The sequence below is a fragment of the Pipra filicauda genome, unplaced genomic scaffold (genome assembly GCF_003945595.2).
Source record: "Pipra filicauda isolate LSUMZ 115617 unplaced genomic scaffold, ASM394559v2 scaffold2_size9829703_pilon, whole genome shotgun sequence".
Classification (NCBI taxonomy): Eukaryota; Metazoa; Chordata; class Aves; order Passeriformes; family Pipridae; genus Pipra; species Pipra filicauda.
This window is the reverse complement of record NW_024104421.1, coordinates 3,204,299-3,226,012: the sequence shown is the minus strand read 5'-3', so window position 1 is coordinate 3,226,012 and position 21,714 is coordinate 3,204,299. Positions and strand designations below refer to the sequence as shown.

Below are 21,714 nucleotides of genomic sequence, written 5' to 3'. Positions count from 1 at the left end.
TGGAGAGCACAGGAACAGATGTTACTGCCAAGATCACAGAAACACAGAATCAATTATGTTGGAAAAGACTTCTGAGGTCATCGAGTCCAACCCGTGACGGATCATCACCTTGTCAACCAGACCATGGCACTGAGTGCCATGTCCAGTCTTTCCTAAACACCTCCAAGGATGGTGACTCCACCACCTCCCTGGCCAGCCCATTCCAATTTCCAATCATCATTTCTGTGAAGAATTTCTTCCCAATATTCAAAATCATCAGACCAGTTCCCCTGCAAACTTGATGGAAGGGTGGTGCCCAAACAAGTTCGGGCAAGTGAGAGGCTTTCAAATGAAGTTATTCATTAGACCTTCACTCAACCATCTCCTTTAATGAACAGGCCACTGCCTGAAATCCCTGCCTTGACTTTTCTTCTGGGTATCCCATAGAGAGGATACCAGCCACCACGTTCCACTCAAGAAACTTCCTTCAAAACCCCTAGTGACTTCTTTATGGCCTCTACTCTGTTCCTGTGTTCACCGGCTTCTCTGTTAGCCCTCCTTCCTTCCTGTAAGTCTCACAAAACACTGTCCTGTCCTGGTTTCCATCAGGTGCTCAAGCCAGTCCAGGCCACCAGTCTAATCCACTTTGGAACTAAGAAGTGATTAGGAAAGTTCGAAGTATCATCATGTGCTAAATGACTTATCCCCAAACCCCATTTCTTTGACCTGCTTCATTATTGTATTGCCCTGCTTGCATTAATTCTCATTCTTATGAGAATATGATGACCATCATATTGCAGAAATGCACCTTTCAGTGCTATTCTAGATGGAAACACCCTCACCATTTCAGTGTTTCTGGGTTGATATTCCAGTCTCCCTTAATGTTTTATCTCAAGTTCGCCTTCATCCTTCTCTCCATCCTTGTAATTCAAACCTCAGAATCAGAGCTCACCACGAGACCTTTCCCTCTCCAGGCCCCATATGTCTAAGATGTGTTCAAATCATATTTGTTTTTCCTCCACAGCACTTCCAAGTCTGCATGTTTCTCATAGTCAGCTCTCCTGAAACTTTCCTCCTCCCTGGCCACTTGAGCTGATACATCTCCTCTTTCCAGCCTGCTCTAAGGAGAGCCAGGTGGGGGTCCACTCACATTGTACAAAGAGAGGCAAAATTACTGGATTACATTTGATTTTATTTTTAAGAGATTCCCATTCTTGTGCCAAAGGTTTGTGCCTCTCAGCTGCAGCATTATATGCAAAATCTTATACTTTGCACAACTAAAGGGGCTGAAGGACATCCTAAAGCTAAATAGCTGTAAGGAGTTCCCATGCACAGCTGCCCACCTCTGCCCCCTGACAGAGATCTCACTGTGGTGGTGCTGTATCAGCTGCCCGTGTGGCTACGTGTTGCCTGGAGAACGGGAACTGGTGTAATGGATGAGCAGCAGGGGGAGCAGGAAAGACAATAATTCTGTGACAATTTCTTACCCCTAGGTCAGTTACCTGTTGTGTTTGGAAAACAAAGGTAATAATCCTTGTTCTGAAAGAACCCATCTCTTTAGATGGCACTGTGAACCCTTGGAGGATGATGACTGGGACCCTGGGAAGCTGAGTAGTTTCTAGTTTTTCTGGCTCCTCCTGCCATTGCCCCATCTAGCCCAGCTGGTCAGTCTGTCTTAAACATGGTTTGCAGCCCCTACCAAGCTCCTTTCAAGCTTTTCACCCCTCAGTATTTCCTATGCTGAGACCTCCAATAAGGCTGAGTTACATGTCAGCTTTGAAATGGAAAAAGAATCCTCTGACGGAATCAAGGGAGTGGATTCTCTGTTTGTTTCCTTTTGTGAATTACTCTGGGCTTGAGTTCTGCCCTGCGTGTGTGAACAGGTGCCAAAAGAGCTCAGTCTGACACCAATCAGTTTGTCCTAGTCCCCTCTCCCCTGTGATGGGTACAGGAAAAGGCACTTTCAGTGCCTGGGACTCACATTCCAGGTCAGCGTCCTCTCCAGTGAGGAAACGGATCACAGCCTCCAGCTGGCTGAGCTTGCGGTGGTCTGGATCAATGTCGGTGATGCAGTAAATCCTGGTGGGAAGGGAAGAAGAAGCAAGGGCAAAGATAAACCACAGTTAACCAAATGCTCCTGGAAGATAATAACTGCAAAAAAAAAAAATTCAGCAAGAAACCTGGGTCTGCAAAGATTTTGCCGCTGCTGCACGGTGTGCCCACTCAAAATCTAGCAGTGTGGCTGTAAGTCAAACCCTACCAGTAAACCAACACCAATCAACCTGACTGCTGAGCTTGGTAGGGCTGCTGTTATGGTCTTCAGCCTAAGCTCACAATGTAAAACAGCTGTCCCAAATCCTCTCAGCAGTTATATGTATTACATGTTGTGTAAGATGTGTACATGTGCCTATATAGACAATAACAATGTGATGGAGAGACCTGAGAAGCAGAGAGTCGTGTGTAACGTGAGTAAGACCAGACCAGGAGCAGAAAAAACGAGAGACAGAGAAACAGAATGTGAGATGAGGAATGATCTTGCAGTATGATATGGTGACAAGAAAATCTGTCCCAAAGGGACACCACTGCAGGAGCCTCTGGACACAGTCTGGGGAGAAGCAGAAGAATGTGCTACAAATGCTCGGCATTATAAAAGAAACCAGTCTTCTAATCCTGCTTCCAATTTTGACCACTCCATTGTCAGGACAGGAAGGGGTTATAAGAGAGAATTACAACTCATAAAGGGGCTGAAAGGAGTGATTTATGAGAGAAGTCTAAGAGAAATTAATATGTAAAGTGTGTAAGCTGACACACCAAGTCAGAGGTAGAAGAAGGAGAAGTCACTGCTTGTGTCTCAAATGCGCTGCCTGTGAAACTTAGCAGTGTAATGAGAGGTGAGAAGAGGTGGAGGGCTTCTTGAATATAGTTATTTTGGCTTTGATACAGGCTGGGTTCATGTGACTGAGTGTAACTGAATGTTGGGTTCATGAAAACCCCAAACCTCACAGCAATAAATGGAAAGTGCCATGCTTCACCCGGTTTCATATCCAAACCAAGCAAAACTGTAAATTCTGCTTGCTATTGAAACAGGAGTCATAAATCACCTCCATGTTCACTAGAAATTAGGTCTAGGCTCAGTTCAGAAGAATGCCAACCAAAAATAAGCTAGGATTTAAAAAAGCATTTCAATCTCTCACCAAGCTTGCAACAAAATTTCCTGACAGGTCTGACATACTGTAGGTCTTGTAAGACAATTCTGAGCAACATGGGGGGAAAAAATAAGTCTGAGCAGAGAAGACTGAGGATAAATCTCAGATGTTTGTTAGCACAGTAATGTGCCAGGTCTTGGTGGGATCTCCCAGAGGAAGAGGTGGAACTGAATTGCCTGGACACAATCAGGTCTTTGCAGGTACAGCCCCTGAAGAGCACTGCTTTTTCCCTAGGCCACAGAGGGTGGTGAATGCAAGCCACATTGCTGGGAAGTTTGCCCAAATATCGTGACAAAGTCCTGTGTCACTGACAGGATTTCCTTCACTTACCATTCATTCGCTAAAGACAAGTCTGGCTGGAGCAGGTCATGCAAACCTGAAAGCAGATAATACATGGAATATTCAGTTAGGTACCAGCCATATACAGGCTGTGGAGGAGAAGTGAAGTGGTGAAGTTCAGAGTAGCTGCCTTGTCCCTTGGGACAGCATGGCCCTTTGAGATTAACCTACCTTCTTCCACTGAAGTGTTCCCCAGCAGAATGTACTCCCCGTGTCCCCTGGACAGCACAACACCCAGGCTGGAGGCAGGAGGGAAAACAGAGGACTTGTCAGCAAGGAAAGGTGTCATTCCTAAACGTGACGCTGCATTCCCTGCGGTAACAACCCTTAAAGACATTAACTCCCTCCACAGCTATTAAAGAAAAGAACATCATCAGAAGAGGATTAAGTGAGATCCGATTTCAGCATAAGAGGCAAAGGAACCTGTCTGTAGAGCTGAAATGAGGCATTTCTGGTGATAATTTTTTAGCCAACATTGTAGATTCAGGTAAATGATAACATTACTCAAATCTGTGCCAGTTTCAAATCATTTCAACTGGGGAAAAGAAAAGCCAACCCACAAGCAATCACACACACATGCTTTGCTTGATTTGTTATTTGATTTTTTATAATTTTCAGTTTATAACAGTGTTGTTTTTTTTAAAGCCATACACCAGAACATAAACCATATTCAGTGGAATGGAAAATTGAAGATGTCTTATTTCTCTGAAATGAAACATGATTCACCTAAGGCATAGCTTTTGTATTCTGAACTTCAGATAAATCATAATATTCCTTTTGAGTTGACCCCAAACAATATTTTAATGGCTATAGGAACAAAGAAGTCAGTTGTTCACACTCCTCTGCTCATGACTTGTAGCCAGTTTTATGAAGAAAAGGGACCAATCTGCTGTCCATGATCCATGATCATACTTCTGATACATTGTGTTGATGTCACATAGTCCTCGCTCACCTGAAGGGTGTGCCACTGATGTCCGTGAAGAAATAATCATTGGTGAGGAAAAGAACTCGTTTCTGGAATAAGAGCAAGAATAAGAAGAGTGAGAGACCATCTGACAGACCAAGAGCACAGTGGTGATGGGGACCTGGGATATATGTCCCCAAGGCTAAGCAAAAGCAGTCAATCATTACCAACACTTCACACCCTGCTAGGGCTGGCTGGAAGCAGGGATGAATGTGCAGTATTCAGCATATCCAGCTCTTTCAGCATCCAGGCAGCCACTCTGTCTTTCCAACTAGGGCTTCAGTTAAACCTTTCTTTGCTCTGGGGCTCCTGCACTGGTTGCAGGAAGGGGTGGGGGGAAGCTGCCCTCCCTCTCACACCCTCCAAGCCAATGTGCTGGGGCCCTACTGCTCTTTTGCCATACACAGCAACCTTGACAGCTTTGCACATCATCATCATCATCATCATCTCCAGCAGGAGGGGGGCTCAGTGGGGCAGGTAGAAAGATGGCAAACCTACCCACTGTGTGTGTGGGCAGCTGGGGCCAAGGCAGCTGGAGCCAAGTCTCCCCACTCCTGTGGGAATTCTAATATTCCTGACCTTTGCTTTCATGCCAAATTGGGACAAAACATTAGCATATTCCAATTTTGTTAAAAAACATAAGTAAAAAAAATTTACGCTTTAAATTTGGAAAAAAAGTGCTGATTCAAATCCAAGCCGTTTTGATTCACGTGCAAATATTTTTTTCAGACTGACATTTCAACTGAAGACATTTCAGATTATTGAAAGCTGCTTCAGAACTTCATCTGTTTGCCAGACTAGCCTTTTCCTGTAGGAAAGTGTTGATTTCAGTGGAACTCTTTTCCAAAGGAGAAAAGTTTTTGGAAAGTTTCTGTCCAAGTCTCATGCCAGTATATGAACCCTAATATGTTTAAAATCCTAGACCCAGCCTGAAAACGAGGTGAGAGGATGTGTGTGGGAGACAGGGGAGTGAACACAGAAAACTCAGTGTTCCCCAGGGAGAGCTGTGCCTGCTCTAACGTGCTCAAGCCGTGCAGCAGTGGAAGTGGAGCGAGGCACAAAGGATGAGCCAGTGCCAGCTCCACAGCGAGCACTGACTTTGTGCTTATTGGGCTGATGGGGCTGGGGGATATTTTTAGGTGAGGAGGTGGCAGGTGGCTCAACCCCTTCCCTCCTCTCTCTCTCTCTCCATGTATGGCAGCTCTATACTGCTGAGCAACAGGGTCTTTTGCTGTGCCAAGATCACAACAGAATCACGGAATCATTTAGGTTGGAAAAGGTCTCTAAGATGACCAAATCACCACCTTGTCAACTGGCCCAGAGCACTAAGTGCCACATCCAGTTGTTTCTTGAACATCTCCAGGGATGGTTACTCTACCACCTCCCCGGGCAGTTCATTTCAATGTTTAATAACTCTTTCTGTGAAGTTATTTCTCCTGATGTGCAAGATCTTCCAGAGTGCTGTGCTACCCCTGAAGAACATGGCATGGTGATGTTTTGAGGTGGTACAAGAGCTATTAATCCTTCCTTTTCTTGCCTATCTGATCTGATGGTGGAGGCAGGGAGGCATGGAGAAGAAGATTTGGCCACTGCTTGAGACCCTTTCCTTTAGCAGGGCTTGTCCTGCTCATCCTTTGCTCCCCTGACCTGCCCCTCTTCTGCTCATGCAACCACTCAGCACTTGCAAGTTGAGGGAGGGAGGGCAAACGTCTTTTGGGGCAGGAGGAGAGAGTGGGTGGCCAGCCTGCTCCAAGACAGCTGGAGGTATCACCACTTATCCATGGAAGGAAGAGAAGCAGAGGCACCCTTGAACCAGGCAGGGCTGAGGATGATCAGACAGGACTTTGCTATATAGGGGGATCAAGGGAGAAGAGAAGAGCATGGGCACGTTGGCACCATGATAGGATAGCTGACTACCATCCCCTGCAGCTTGGGAACATGAGTATTTCCAGTTTTGGTATTGTCACTGTACCAGGTATCCACTCCTGGTTATTGCCATTACCAGTGGTTTGCCGCAGCTCCTACCCCTGTCCTCACCCTTTTGCTTTAACAGTCACAACTCTTTTGTACTCCAGCTGCAAGCAAAGATATTTTTGCCACTTGATCTCTCTAAAAACCACCTCTTGTATTTGTTCCTTATTTTCCCCTCTCTGTCTCACTCTGCTCTCAATACCTTCCTGAGATCAGCCTGGGAAATCAATGTTTACGTGGCTGACAGAATAATTTCTATCTCTTCATTCAGGCCTTCTCTCTGTAGTCTGACTACCTCCTTCTCTTTGTTTCAAGGCTCTGTCAGCACTTTCTTTGTTTCAATGCTGATCTGCTTCATCAGCTGGCAGGGTAAAATTGGGAATTGCTGAATTTTGTTTCTGGTTCCCACCGTGTGTATTCCAATAGTAGTAAAACTGTCACATACTTCAGTCTCCTATTGTGCTTCATAAGGCTTCCAGAGCTGCAGAATGAAACAGGTAATACCTCTTTACCAAGGCTACTTTTTGTTATCTTTTTTTCCCCCCCTGGGTAGGGGAGCAGAAAGATGTCTCTAAAATATTGAACTAAAAAGATATCTCTGGATGACTCAGAAGAAGTGTTGTTGAGGGTGCACAAAGAGGTTAAGCTAGCAAAATAAGCAATCTAGACTTACAAATAATAGATTTTGCTTGAAAACCTTGATTGCTTTTCTGACAGAATAACTAAGGTAGAGGAATGAAGGAAATAAAGGACATGCAATGTGTCTGGGTTTATATAAAGCACTTGAAACAGCTTCTCATGAAATTTTATTCTAAGGAATCTGTTAAAGTGGGCTTAAATAAGATACAGAGTGAGAACCAGCTGCAGCATTGTAAACAAAAAGAGACAGTAAACAACAAGCCATCAAGGGAAAAAGATCTAATGAGAGGAACAGACAGACTCTGCCTTAGCAGCCCTTATGTACAGGGATCTGTAAGACAAAATAAAACAACATTTCTCTGCATGCTGAATAAAAGCCGCAACAGACCTTAAAATTAGAAAGGCTGGATGAAGAGGAGGAGTGGGTTTCACATGGAAAAATGGCAACTGGAAAAAAATAGCTAAGAAATACAGAAGTGAAGGTGGCAGTTCCAGCGGAGCTGGGGGAGGCAGAAAAAATTGAAGGGACAGCAGAAAGGAGATTTGGGGCTCCTTGTTCAGAAGTATCATATTGCAGAGAATAGATGCTCTCTAAAGAGCATCAGGGAAACAGAACTCTAATTCAGCAAAGCCCTAGTGCTTGTACACCAGAAATGATAAAAGACATGAAGATAACAAACACAATGGCTGAGTTGCGTGGACTGAAAAATGTGCAAATATTTCAAATGTAGATGTTGGCAATCCGGGAGAAGAAAGGCAAAGGCATTGACAGGAACCTGAGAGTTGTAAACACCAAGAATAGAGAGAGAAAATGTAGTGACAAGATCTAGCAGTACAACCATTCAGAGGAAACAAAGGGGTGTCTTCATCAGGAAGTGGCACTATTTTCAGCAGTGGCTGTGAGCAGTTTGTTGGAATTGGTGCTGACTGTGGCTTAGCATGGGAGCAGTTCAGCCAGCCACTGAAAAAATTACTCTCTGTAAAGGATGGAAAATTTTCCTGAAATATGGAAGATTTCTGGGCAGTGTAACTTGCAGGACTCTGGAATACTTCCTAACAGGAAATGATGAAAGCCAAAATCTTTAAGAGAGTTAAATAAACCTGAATGAAAAAGTACCAGTGAACATAAATGTACAAGATAATCTTGCACTGATTCCAAGGGAAGATGTGTAACCCTACCCTAGAGCTGGTAGGGAATGTTCAAAAGTCTACATTTCGTTAGGGCTTTTCATAAAACATCTGCAAATATTTGCATAGAAATTTAATCCTGGACCTGGATAAAGGAAATCATATTCTGACAAAGTGAGGGACAAAGTTTTCATGAGAGGTTTTGGGTAGGGAAAGGGAGTGGCAAAATAGTCTCCAAACTTCTTTCTGTCTAGGTCAGATCTGCGTAATCTTCCCTATTCTAAACTCTTGAAGATCTCCGATTCCATTTCACAGCCCTATAAACAATGAACAACATGCTTTTTGGCTTTGGCTGGAAAAAGTAGGGGGCTGAGAGGCATTTCCAATAATTTTCTAAGACCAGAATATTAGTAGGTGTAAGGAGCACTTCTAATGATGCTTTTTTAGATGTCTTTAGCACATGCGTTACATATGTGTTGAAACAATAAAATCCTCACACTCAGAAATGCTGAGCATTAAAACCACATCCTTTGTGGTTCTTCAGCATCCACTTCCCATCCACTCCCTTGTGTGACCTGAACAGAAGGATAATTTCTTACCCCTTTGTCCACAGGGACCTTCACATCCATAGAGAGGTAGCCTGTTTCCCCATTGATCATGGCAGTTCTCAGCTGCAGAGGTGAACAAGTTTAGTATTAGTGTCTCCAGGCAGGACAGGAATTAATAGACTCACTTGTCATTAACATACAGTGGCTGGCAGAAAGAGTGACTGCAGCTTCCCTCTCCTTCCCAGCTCTTTCTTGCTTCTTTTAAACTGAAAACCTGTTCTCAGTGGTCAGAATCCTTGTTCGGTCAAGCTGATAAGTAATGGTTTATGCTGAAACCCTGTTGATATGTCTTTTTAGCACAAAGAAAGGATCTGGAATGTATGAAATTGCCAGTCTGAGTTTCAGGCTTCACTGTGTGGCAGCCAGAAAGTCATTAGCACAGTGCTTTGAGAGCCTGGAAGAGGAGACAACTGAGAAACTCACTAACTCCCCCAGACCGAATCCAAAGCTCTTTGACATTTTAAAAACTGATTTATAAATTATAGGCTGTATTCAGCACCACTTCTGAGGTGCAGCAAAGCAGCTGTTTAGCGCAGCAAAGCAAGACTGTATGTCAGCAGGGTAGGCAGTGAGAAGACCTCTTTATTCAATCCAGGTTCCAAAATTTAATTTTCACGGTGACTCCCAGCCTCTTGCAAGAAAGAGCCAGGAAATTTTTCCACGAGTGCAGAGGCTTTGACTTTAGGCCCAGCCTGCCAGAGCATATCAGCCTATTGCTTCAGCCTGGACAGAAAAAATAGGTGGGAAGTAACTTATTCATTCACACAAATTGTTTCCTTACTTCCAGAGACAGGCCTCCATTCAGGTGCTTGCTAGCCAGTCTCAACTGCATTTGCTTTACAAGGCCACAGCTTTGTTTACTATGGCTGTTTGATGTGGGTTATTTACAGACCTAGAATATAAAGCTCATGTTTCCCAAGGCCCACATCTTGGAAATGAAAACACTGACTGGTACTATTACTCCTTTTTGGCTAAGAGTGTTTGACCTCCTGCCAGAGCCACGGCATACTCTCTGTTCTGGTCTGACAGCCTGCAGCATTTGCTATGGGTTCTGGATTTAGAATCATTGAATATCCCAAGTTGGAAGGGACCCACGAGGATCATCAAGTCCAACTCCTGGCCATGTGCAACACAGCCCCAAGAATCACACCGTGCGTCCAAGAGTGTTGTCCAAATACTTCTTGAACTCTGTCAGGCTTGCTTCTGTGACACTTCCCTGTTCCAGTGCCCAACCACCCTCTGGGTGAAGAACCTTTTCTAATATCCAACCTAAACCTCCCCTGACTCAACTTCATGCCATTCCCTCAAGGGGCCCCCCTGTCACTGCTCACCAGAGAGACGGGATCGGTGTCTGTCCCTCTGCTTCCCCTTGTGAGGAAGCTGTGGAGTGCTGTGAGGTGTCCCCTCAGTCTCCTTTTCTCCAGGCTAAACAAACCAAGTGACCTCAACCACTCCTTATACGTCTTCCGCTCTAGACCCTCGACCCTTCTTCTTTCCCCCTCACACTACAAATACCCCTGTGTTGCTTCACAAGCAAGCCCAAACCCTTGCTGCTGCCTGGCTGCAGATAGTACCATTGTGCATCAGTTGGTATTTTCCAGACAATGCCATCTTCCCTCCACTAGATTTCCTTTTAGCGGCTGGCTGTATTACACATCATTAGCACTTGGGCATATTTTTCCAGTCGGAATTCGCTGCTTATCAGTGTTGCTGAGATTATACTGCAACTGATGTTGAGTCTGTCATTGATCTAATACCATAGCTACAAATCTGAGTGTTGAAATGTTGGCAGCTTTCTGCTGCAGTGGGTGTATCTTGAGAGTCTCTAGACTTGCTGAAGTCACACTGCAGATATACTTCGCGTCACTGAATGTCTCTGTACCCTCAGTGACTGCAACCTTTCTTCTGGAAGGTGCAACAGAGAAACACAAAGTGGCTTTGTTATTCATGCCTGTTTCATGACTTTTTTCCCCTGTGGGTAGTTTTGTTCTGACTGCCTATGGACAAAAACCTTACACGTTGCATTGTAGTTGCATTCAGGTATCAGTTAATTGGTCAGATAGGAACCTGCTAGCCAAATAAATAGGAGAGCAAAGCAAAGTTCTCTCATTTCCTGGATTTTTTTTTTTTTTAACAGCAAATTAGGTAAAGAGGAACAGCTCTAAAAGTGGCTCCAGTGAGAGAAAAACTACAGTGGGAGCAGAGCTCGTATAAGTTATCAGTGAACCTACACAAAGCCATTGGCAGCTAGCACCTTGGTGGTCCCACTACACGTAAAGCCTCTTATTTTGTCTTGCTTTCCATGTTTCACACCCAGTTCTGCTGTGTTTTCTTTCTCAATTTGCCACTCTTCCCCTTCCCAAGTTCCTTTGGTGTACCCTTTGTACTTGGCCTGCACTAGTGGCAGTGGCTACTTTGATCCTGTTGCTGGTCAGTTTGTTTGTCCTACCTGTTTAAGTGGATATCTATAGCATCAGATCCGTTTATCTCTGCAGTCTCCCCTGTAATCCAGAAGCATCTGTCTCGCAGCTAATTCTGTCTTACTCCAAATTCAGTTCTTATCTTAGTAACTTAAGTATCTCTTTTCTCCTACTTCTTCTGAGTAAAATAAAACCAGCCACAGAGGAACTTCACTACCTTCTCATTTTATCTAGGTTCCTAATTATGCAAAGCAGCAATGTGCAGCTATAACATGCATGCTCTTTCTTGTCTATCACCTTTTAATAATTTTTTCTCAAAAGACAATAGAAAAAGTATTTTCTAATCTTTACCCTCTGGTCAGCTATTATTTTCAGTGCCTCTACACCTATGCAATAAGGTGATTTCTGGAAATTTGTTTTTCTTAAGTGTCTAAGTCCCTTATCCTCTTTGTCTAGTATTAATAGTAACTGCAAGCTTTAGACTCTTCTTGAATGCACTTTCTTCCTTGCTGCAGATCTTGTTAGTTGAGTGGTTTCAGCTATATCTCACATCCTGAATGTATGGGTAACATCACAGGACACTGCCACACTCCTAAAGCTACCTTGGCTTTGTATTAAGGCAGCATTTGGGCCATGTATGCACAGACTGGCTCCGTGGAGCACCCTCCAAAGTGCTTCCTTCCTCATGCCAGCACTTTCCCTCTTTGTTCCTTGTGAAGGTAAACTCATACTGGGATGGAAGACAAACACTTTGTAGAGGAGTTTCATCTTTTGTCCTCTTTTAGAGCACCAGCCTCTCTTACTCAGAGCCGGTCAGGCACAGAAAAAAACAGGAGTGCCCACTGCTCCCCCACGCCTTCCATACAGACACACCAAGTAATAGAAAGAAGGAACTACAAAAAAGGCTAAATTCACTTTCTGATACTCACTATTTCCTCCTGGTCTTCCCACTCCACTTCTGAGAGATCTACACTGTTGTAGTTCGGCTTAGGCTTCAGTTTCTTTCCTTCCTTATACTGGTGTTTATTGAAAAAAAAAAAGAAAAAGAAAGAAAAAATACCCAAATAAGTGGCTAGATAACTTTCTAAACTAACCCTTTAAGAATTGGCTGAAAAATAGGGGTGTCTCATTTATTCACTGACTAGGAAGGCAGCATTTGTGCAGGTGCCTTATTGGTCCTATGTCATGTATTTCTTTACACAGGCAGTGAGGGGCTAGGAGAGTTCAAGTGGGAGAGGTTGATCCAGGAAGAAGGCAGGAACACAGGTAAACTGGCAGGTAAAAGCTATGGCCTCCTACTTCTAAACAGATCAGTACAACACACTTGCCTCCAGAAAATCAGTTTTTTCCCTGCAGCTAAGAGTATAATCCCGTTAACATTATAATACCAGCAGGAGATCCTTCCTGACAGGAGTTAGGCTTTGACTCCTCTGAGGGTAGACTTTTCACCTAGAGCTAGCTGACAAAAAAGAGCTATTTCACTGTAATCTTCCAGGTGAGGGAAAAGGTGTGAAGCAGACCAAGAGAGGCCAAGTTAAGGTGGAAGGATAAAGCATAGCCCTTGCCTAACTTTGCCTTGCCCTGTCCCTTCTCTTCACGTAACAAAGAAACTCCCTGTGCCAGTGGTCTCCCTTTGCAAAGCTGCCTTTTTTAAGACAGCTGCTGTGAAGCCCTGTGGTGGCACTTTCTCTTGCTGGTGACCACACTAATGCTCAGAGCTGTGTGCAGGTGGATTGGTGCTGAGTAGCACGTGTAGGAAATGTAAAATCACTGCGTGCCTGGCTATCTGACTGATGAGGCCAGCTGTGTGTTTGCAAACAGATGGGTAGCCTGGAGCTCCCAGTGGCACCACGAGGGAGAAACGCTGTCCTTATGTCCACTCCCTCAAGTCCCAGGAGGTGTTTGCAATCTCCTGGTCTCTGAATGGTCTCGGACTTACCATGTTACTAAGATTGGTGGTACTGCACCCTGCTAGGCTCAGAATCCTAAAATGTCCATATCTGCTGGGTGGTTATTACTGGGGTGATACTCATGCTGAATCTCCTCGTAGGAGATATGCCTGAGCAAGGGGACCTGTTCCTGCAGCCTGGCAGTGAAACCTTGCATGGGCACAGATACATGTGCACCCACAGTACGGCAAGTGCACACGAATACAGCCCTCACATGCAGTCCTACAGAGAACAGAGAGGCAGGATACCCTATGCTTCATACCCATGTGTGTACGTATATACATCTGTGTACATGGAATTTATTTCTCCGTCCCTCTTGCTACTGAGTGCCTGTATATCAGAGCCTGGTAGCCTTCACAGCTCAAAAAACCCCCAAATCAGAAAGACCCCTGAAATTCTCTGTTTTCAAGTCAGCAAAGGTTCTCAGATTCACAGCTATACATACCAAAGGACGGAGGTCTGGGTGTGAAAGGATGTAGCCGTTGTTGGTGTTCAGAAAGGCGTATCCATGGACACCCAGCTGAAGAAAGAGGCATCAGAATAATTAGTGCTTTAGCTAGAAACATGTATAATGAGTACCACTAATACTCTGGCACCACCAATAGTCAGAAGTATTTTCCTTTTGTAGGTATTGACCAGCAGAAAACAGGGTCCATCCCAAACCATTTATCTCCAGATCTCTGACTGCTCTGCCCAAGCAGACTCACTGTGCTTGGATGCACAAAAGGATGGACAGGTAATTGGTTTTGTGTACACCTTCAGAGAGAGATGCCCCCCTACAGTCTGACTGTCGTCCTGGACAATCACCACCCAGAGGTAGACTGAGCTCTCCACAGCAGGCATAGCAGAGCCACTCATAAAAAGTGCAACGATGGAGAATGTTGTAAACAGCCCAGAAACACCGGTGACAGGTCTGTGTGCCCATCACTATGTGTGCAGAGCAGTGAATGAACAAGTGAGTATGAATCTCACAGACGGCTTCCCTGGAAACCCTGTCGGCCTTCAGAGGAGCTCTGCGTTATGTTTCAGTGTTGGCAAGACCAGACCTAGCCTAGGCCAGTTGTACAAGCCTGTAGTCTTAAAATGCTTTTTAAGGAATAGCACAGTCTAACAAGAGCAGACACTGGCTGACCTGATCTGCAAGAGATTTCCGAGAGAGCAATTACTCAGCTCAAGCCCACATGTAATACAAATTCCAGCTAAAAATCTGCAGATAGCCTGTGCTTGCCAAAAAAAGAGGTGTCTCAAGAAAAACAAGAATGTCTAAGGTTTCTATCTCCAAAAAAATGTTGCAACTTTATTTTCCTATAGAGACAATCCTGGAGGGATAACAGCAGGAAAGTGAGGAGGTGAGTCATTTACAATCCGTCTGTGCATTCAGGGAACGAATTCTGTATTTCACACATCTCGGATCAAAACTTTGGACTGTCTCTATGTAAAGCAGCTTTTTGTAAAGCACACTTGGCTCAGCTCAGCGTGGCAAGAACAAAACCAAGACACTGGATCAGCAAACTTCTTTTTTGCCTATTAAACGTGATATTTCCCAGCCAAGTAAGCATGATCATTAATACACAAGCTCTTGAGGGCTGGAACTCTGGAACTGGTCCTTTTGTAACCTATATTCCAGGGAATTTAAGTTGAGGATCCTGGGTTTCTAAACTGCTTTGGAGTTGGAAGAGCTTCTGGGAAGATGTGTCCTGCCTTTGATGTAAAGAAATTCAAATAATTTTTTCTCCTTCCCTGACACTGCTTGGAGGAAAGAACTGTGTCCCTTCTTGGGCCAGAAGAAAGATTATTGTGACACCTGGCCTTTGAGTGACATGGAGGGAGGAAGATGAAAAGGTATCAGTCTTAAACAGAAAATAAATGTATAAAAATTGAAACTCCTAGACAAGGTTCCCCTAGGCCCAAAGCATCCAGCTTTTGCATGCTGAATGCATGCACCCTGACACTCCTAGTTCTAGGATTGCCTGAAGGATCATTTCCTACAGCTTCATGTTAATGGTCTGCTGTGTATCCATGTCTGGAAGCGCCACAGAAATTCATAGCTTCTGACAGCACTTTCAGTCCTGTGAGCCTTTAGCAATCAGGTTTTGGACAACTGCCTAACTGGTAGTAGTTTTCTGATAGTTATTTAAGAGAAACCGAAAACTTGAAATGATGGCTCAAATTTCCTCGTTTCATGGTGGTCCTTGGATGTGCTTGTTGTCTCCTGGTGTGCAGCCTGACTGAACAAAGGGTCACTGCACAGAGTTTACATCAGAAACCAAACTAAACAGTGCATCTCTGGAGGGATTTCCTATGAATGAACATTTTTTTTTTTTTTAGATACGTTGAACATAGAGCTAATGGAAAGCTTTTTGACTAACAAGTCTGGGGAGCATATACTCCATCTAGGTACAGAAAAAGTGAGTGAGAGCCAACTTTCTGTGCACTGTCCTGCCAAAAAATCTTCATGCTGATCTGGAGAAATTCTTCTGGGCATGCCAGAAGAGTTGGCTCTCCATAATCCATTCAGCCCTCACTTTTTCTTCTAAGAATATTGACAGTGAAACCAATACATTTTTTGCCAGCTGGCATGGCAACTCTTGTCCACTGGGAACTGGATATAAAAGTTTAATTCTTCTAAGATAGGCTGTCATCTCTGAGGGATCTAGGTTGGTGACCATCAAAATGCAAAAGTTCCACAACATTTTGCCAATCTACTGGATCATCCAGGTCTTGTGATCCTGAAGCAGCAAAGAGCTTCTAGTAGTGAATGTCACTTGTGCTGTATAGAAACCACACATCACCACATCCAACATCTCTTCCTTTATGCTCATAGTTTTTCTTACAGGCAGAGAAATGATTTTTCAGTCATGCCCATGAGAAAATGACTAGTGACTTTGCTGTGCAAAAGAACAAATTGCATTTTCTGAGTCTTACCTTATACCGTGGAGCAAGTTTTAACAACTCCCTCAGTGGTACATCAGAGCCCACCACGCCCAGAAGAATGCCATGGGATCGCTTTAAAACAAAGGAGAATCTATTTTCAGAAGCAAGACCTGGGTAGTTTTCTACCTGAAAGCACATTGTCTCCCTACTAGTCTCTCACATATCCTCTCTAGGCTTGTGTATCTTTATTTAAAATCAATTAGCATACTTCAAAAAGTATAAAGAGGTTGTTCCAGGGTTTGTGGAGAGGAGTATTTCTACACAATACTAGTCAGTACTATTTACTATGCTTCAGAAGCAACATAAAATCACTGAAAACAAGTTTTGAGGGCAAACTCCTGCATTTAGTATGTGTAAACAAAATAAGGTCAAGACAATCATGCAACAGAACACGGATTGGTTGACAACTTGGGTCAACTAAATCAAATACTGAATATAAAATTGTTAACCTAGGAAAAAGGAATTCCCCCCTCCACGATATGGGAAATAGGTTGTTTAATAAGCATTATTAATGTAGCATGATGGAAAAAATGACACAGAGACTCCCATTGCACCACTGTGCTAATACAGGCTAAGGCCAGCCCCAGGTGGAGAAGGCAGACAGTTGTTTGTAAGACCTGGATGAATAGTTTATCCCTCATACAGCAAAGGAAAGATACTGTCCACCATTTTAAAAGGATACTGAGAAACAAGAAATTGTACAGAAAAGTGTCTAAAGGGTTTTAAACCCCGGAGGAAATGCCCTTATCAAATACATTTAAATAATTCAGTCTTTTTATCTTATCAGGTTTGACTTTATGTCAGTGTAGAAGATGCTTCCCAGGAGAACGTACCAAGGGGTATAGGCTTTTTAATCAAGTAGAGGAAGCCATTATGACAGGAACACGAGGCCAGACAAACTGAAAGCAGAATTTAGACACCAGTTTTTAGTGGAGAGTGAGAAACCACAATGGAGAGATTTGGGGCTGGATGCTTTTCTTCAATGGCACTTTTGCCAAAACAGGTTATTGGGTTCGTGAAGGACCCTCTGTGTGAAATGTAAAGATCTGCAATAAAAGAGATGGACTAGACAAGGTAATGATCTCTTCCAGCCTGAAATTTTAAGGTCAATGAACTAGGCACATTTTGAAAATGGAAGGGATAAAACAGAGAGACATGTCATATTTAAGAGGTATTTTAAAGAAATAGCATTCAGAGGACATGACAGGCTATCATTTTGACAGATAAATTATCAGCCATCCATCCTGGCAGAGGTCTATCGCACTTCTGAATGGCTTTAAAACCCTGCATCCTGTCACCTCTGCTGGCAGGAAGGAGAGCAAAGCCCACGTTACACTCACCGTCTCATTCTTCTTGCTGAAGACTGGCATGGCCACTGTCGTCATGAGCAACAGACTTTGAGCCTGAGATGCAAAGAGCTGCCACAGAGCAATGGAACGTGTGTTAGCAAGTGCAATAACAGAGATAACCCAAATGGAAGGCACTGGAATTCCCAAGGACCCCAGATGTTGATTACAATTAACCACCTCCTTGCCTCCTCCCACACTTCTCGAGAAACAGATGGCAGCACTTTTAAATACTCTGTATCCAAGAGATCCTGGGGTGGATGCTTGCTCGTGTGGGGTGATGAGGATGGGATGAAAGCCAGTGAAATGTGTTGAAGCAGGAGAAATTGAAGAGTTGCTTTAATGAAGAGACAGGAACCTGTAGAATTGGTGGCACAATTTGTACCCACCATGTGTTAGGAGTGTAGACATGAACACTTATGCAACGAGTGTAAAAACCACCAACACAAGGAGCACAGAATGGAGAAAAGCAACACAAATATGAGCAAAACCACAGACAAGGTATTGTCTATATTGCTAACATATGAATACCACAAATGAAAAACACCACAGGCAAATATTTAACAGGGACAAATACACACAAAGCCTGCTTATATATACTTGTTACCCAACCATCTAAGTGTACGAAAAACAGAGACAAAATCATGATCCAAACAGATACAACAGAGTGAGCTTTCTCTATGAGGGATACAGGACATGCACATGTAATGGGGTAACAGATGCTCCCAGTTCAACAGAAGACAGATGCTCTAAAAACACACATGAAAGGAGGTAAACAGGTAAGACACATGCAAATGAGTCTCCCAAACATGCCAAGCTATCAAAAGAATCTAATCCTTTGTTGTCAGTAACATCCCCCCCTTTTATCTCTCATTTGGCCAAGTAAGTAGCAAGGCAAGAAGCGACCTCCTGTCTTCATTACAATATGTACTAGGAGCCATAAAGGAGCCAGTCAATAATCAGTCACTTGATGGGGATTTGAGCCTCATATCTTGAGTTACTATTCTGATGATTTTTTGTGGAAAATTCCCATTCACAGCAATGCTCACTAACACACAGCAAGTAAACTTCCCTGGCACTTACTGGACATATTGAAAAAGAGATCAGGTGAGCTAAGCTACTGCACAACACAGACACCCCTACCTACTCTGAACCAGCAGCACAGCACAGCTCCCCAGTACATCCAGCATTTCCTCTCCTCTTCTTGCCAGTGCAAGAGGACTCTTTCAGTGCTGTGTCCCCCACCCCCCCCAAGATGTACAGGCCAGCTGTGGCTGTGAACACTGGCACTGACACACCAACTGGCACAAGGGAAACAGCACGCTCACAAAACACAGGGGTGCAGTTACCTCCTCAGACTGTGGCAGCTAGTGGGAGACATGGATGAACACATAAATGAATACATGAATGGAGGAATGAATCAAAGATGGGAGAGGCTGGGACAGAGGAAGAGAATGGCAAGCCAAGACACAAGGCAAGAAAAGAGGTGCAGCAACAAACATGCAGCAAACAAATCTCTGTGGCTGCCTTGGGAAGTGTGACCCCATACAGCAGTGCCAGAGGTGGCAAGCCCGCTGATAAAATAAACTTGCTGGGTAATTAGTAGCATCTCTGGAGGTTTTGCCTTGTACCTTCAAGTACCATGTCCCAGCTCTCACCTGGCAGCAAAGACATCTCCATTTCACTCTCCCAGAGCTAGTGTGCCATGGCTGCAGCCTCAGTGGTCAGACACAGCACAAAAGTGGGGAATGGTCCCTTCCTACAAGAGTCTCCCAATTATAACATTTATACACCATGATGGCACCATCCTGGCAACCTTGAAGGTATTTCCTGGGGTTCATATGGTCGACTCTGAGCACAGCATTGAGTACCACCATATGTAGCCTGGACTTCCATGTTTCCTGCTACAAACCTAAGCACACTATCCCTAGTTTTACTTCAGCTCAGAGAACTCATGTTTCTCACTGTAGATCTTAAACCTGAAAACTGTCTGTGTTCCCCAGGGCTGCGGCAGACACCCTAAAGCTGCTGTTGTCCAGACTGGAGCCTGCAAATTCAGTCCCGCAGTGAGACTGTGTACAGAAACATTCTCAATGTTTCTAGAAGATTCTTCTCCTCAGATAGAATAAATAGTCCTGAAACCTTGGGTTCGTTTCTGGAAGAGGGAAACCTGACTTCAGATCATCTCTAGCTGTCCAGAAGTCAGGCACTTCTCTGGAGTGAAGAATCCAATGTGGGAAAAAAACTCTCTCCCACATAGAGGGCACAGAGAACCACAAAGGAAAAACTGTAATTTTCTCTTTCAGCAGTGTAAAAAGGGGTGGAGATGGAGACTGAGGAACATCATCTGTTTGGTGAAGTGCACAGGAAGGTTCCTTCAGTGTCATCTACACCTTTGTCCTTCCCTTCCCTCTGAATTTCAGAGCTGCCTTAGCAACACCACATGATGACAGCACCTGCTCGTGGTCCAAATGTCTTCCAACAGGGCAGGCCTAAGGCAAAGCAAGGGGGGTTGGGAGTGCTGATTGTCTGGTCCTTTGTGATGTGTCCTTGGCCCTCAGGGCTGGGCACAGGACCACTGTGGTGACAGGCCTTGCTAGAGCAAGGAACAAAAGAGCAAGCCTGCTTCCCCAGCAATCTGTACCTTTGGGAGGCAAGCAATATGCAGTTGGCTCCTGGTCTGGAGGAAATCAGTCTCTGTGACCTGTACCCTGAGCCACGGATAATCTTTCCTGTGAATAATCCTTTAGAAGGTAACCTGCTTTCACAGAAGCACTACTTAAGTGACGTTGTGCCTGTGTGATTAGCCCTGGGCGATTGGGTCACTGCAGATTCTGATCTGAGACCGCATACCCACCTCAGCTCCGGGAGAGAGTAGAAAAGAAACATTGTCTGTATCAACAGAGCCAGGGACCAGTAATTTCTGTCCGTCAGCCAACTCCCGGTATTACATAAATTTCAGGGCTTTATTTAGATTCTGATACACATAAGATATTTAGATGGGAAGCAGGGATAAGTTATATGGCTAACATACTAGCTGTGTGCCTAAGACCTCTGCCACTTTGGCCCACAGGCCCTGCTGTTTGCCGACTAAAGGCTCGTGCTGTAGGTGCTTACCGCGCTGTCCATGTAGGCCTCAGTCCAGATAATGTCGTGGTCGTGGTTGATGACCATGGGACGGCTGAGCACGTGCAGGTACTCCATCACGTTCTCCTGGACATCCGCCAGCGTGGAGATCTGAGTGTAGTAGCCTTTGTGGAGAAACAGAGGTTTGAGTCACTCTGCCAACGCATCTTCCGTATTTTTACATGAGCGCCTGTGCAAAGCTAGAAAACTGGATGTCAAACACTCTATCTACCCAGTTTACAAAAGCCTTGACGTGCCTTGTATTCACAAGCTTCTGTGGGCACATGTTTCTGTGGAAATCTAGTTTTGAAGCACGGACTCTGTTCTCTCAAAATACTGAAGCAATGCTCAAGGTCAGAGTCTTGGTATAACCAGATTCATGCAAAGCAAATACACAACATTGCATTGGGTATTGGGTAAAACCTTCCACTACTGAGGCTGCCTTTGGTCCTGAAGGTCAAACATATGCAGACAAAGTATTTCACCAGCCTACCTGCTTACCCTGAGCTATTTTATATTAAGACCAAACTCCCACCTTTGCTTCCAGATTTTTTTCCAGCACTCTTCAGTCTGCCTAGCTTTACATCCAAGGATGGCGACTACTTCCATCTACCCCTTGGAAGCAAAAGATAAAAGTGCAAATAACCTATTTCCAAGGCTTTGTCCCTGCAGATGGACCTATAACAGTCTAACACTACAACAAGAAGTATAGGGGAAGAACATATTCAAGTTATCAGACGGTCCTCAACACTAGCTACTTAACTGGTTAGAGATGCTAACATAGTGTAATGTCATGAGGACCCTTGTCCTGCTTCTCACCACATGGTTTGGTTGTACTTGGTACAAGATGGAATACATCAGATAGATGGAAAACTTTCCTATCACTAGGGAAACACTGTCATGTGAAAGGGCTTGTATTCTGATAAGCTTTGTGATTTGGAAACAGACTTAGTGTGCTTGAAAACAAGGACCATAAGAGCTATACAATGTGCTGAAACAGAAGAACCAAAATCAGGGAGCCCTCTACAGAGCTCAAGTGTGGTAAATAAGAATCCAAGTGCAAAGAGCATATTTTTGTTATCTGGTTATTCAGAAGAACCCCGTT

General features: G+C 44.2%; 1 protein-coding gene across 1 annotated transcript in view; it reads right to left on the bottom strand.

Annotated features, from left to right (window-relative positions):
* Window positions 1-21,714, bottom strand: part of CACNA2D4 (calcium voltage-gated channel auxiliary subunit alpha2delta 4) — a 128,640-nt gene that overhangs the window by 74,664 nt on the left and 32,262 nt on the right. The window contains exons 13-22 of the mRNA XM_039383152.1: window positions 20,601-20,734; window positions 17,478-17,555; window positions 16,129-16,209; window positions 13,649-13,723; window positions 12,184-12,270; window positions 8,826-8,897; window positions 4,477-4,538; window positions 3,696-3,763; window positions 3,516-3,561; window positions 1,961-2,058 (exon numbers count right to left, since the gene is read on the bottom strand). Of these exons, the coding sequence (XP_039239086.1) occupies window positions 1,961-2,058; window positions 3,516-3,561; window positions 3,696-3,763; window positions 4,477-4,538; window positions 8,826-8,897; window positions 12,184-12,270; window positions 13,649-13,723; window positions 16,129-16,209; window positions 17,478-17,555; window positions 20,601-20,734 (801 nt within the window). The remainder of the gene's footprint in view (window positions 1-1,960; window positions 2,059-3,515; window positions 3,562-3,695; window positions 3,764-4,476; window positions 4,539-8,825; window positions 8,898-12,183; window positions 12,271-13,648; window positions 13,724-16,128; window positions 16,210-17,477; window positions 17,556-20,600; window positions 20,735-21,714) is intronic.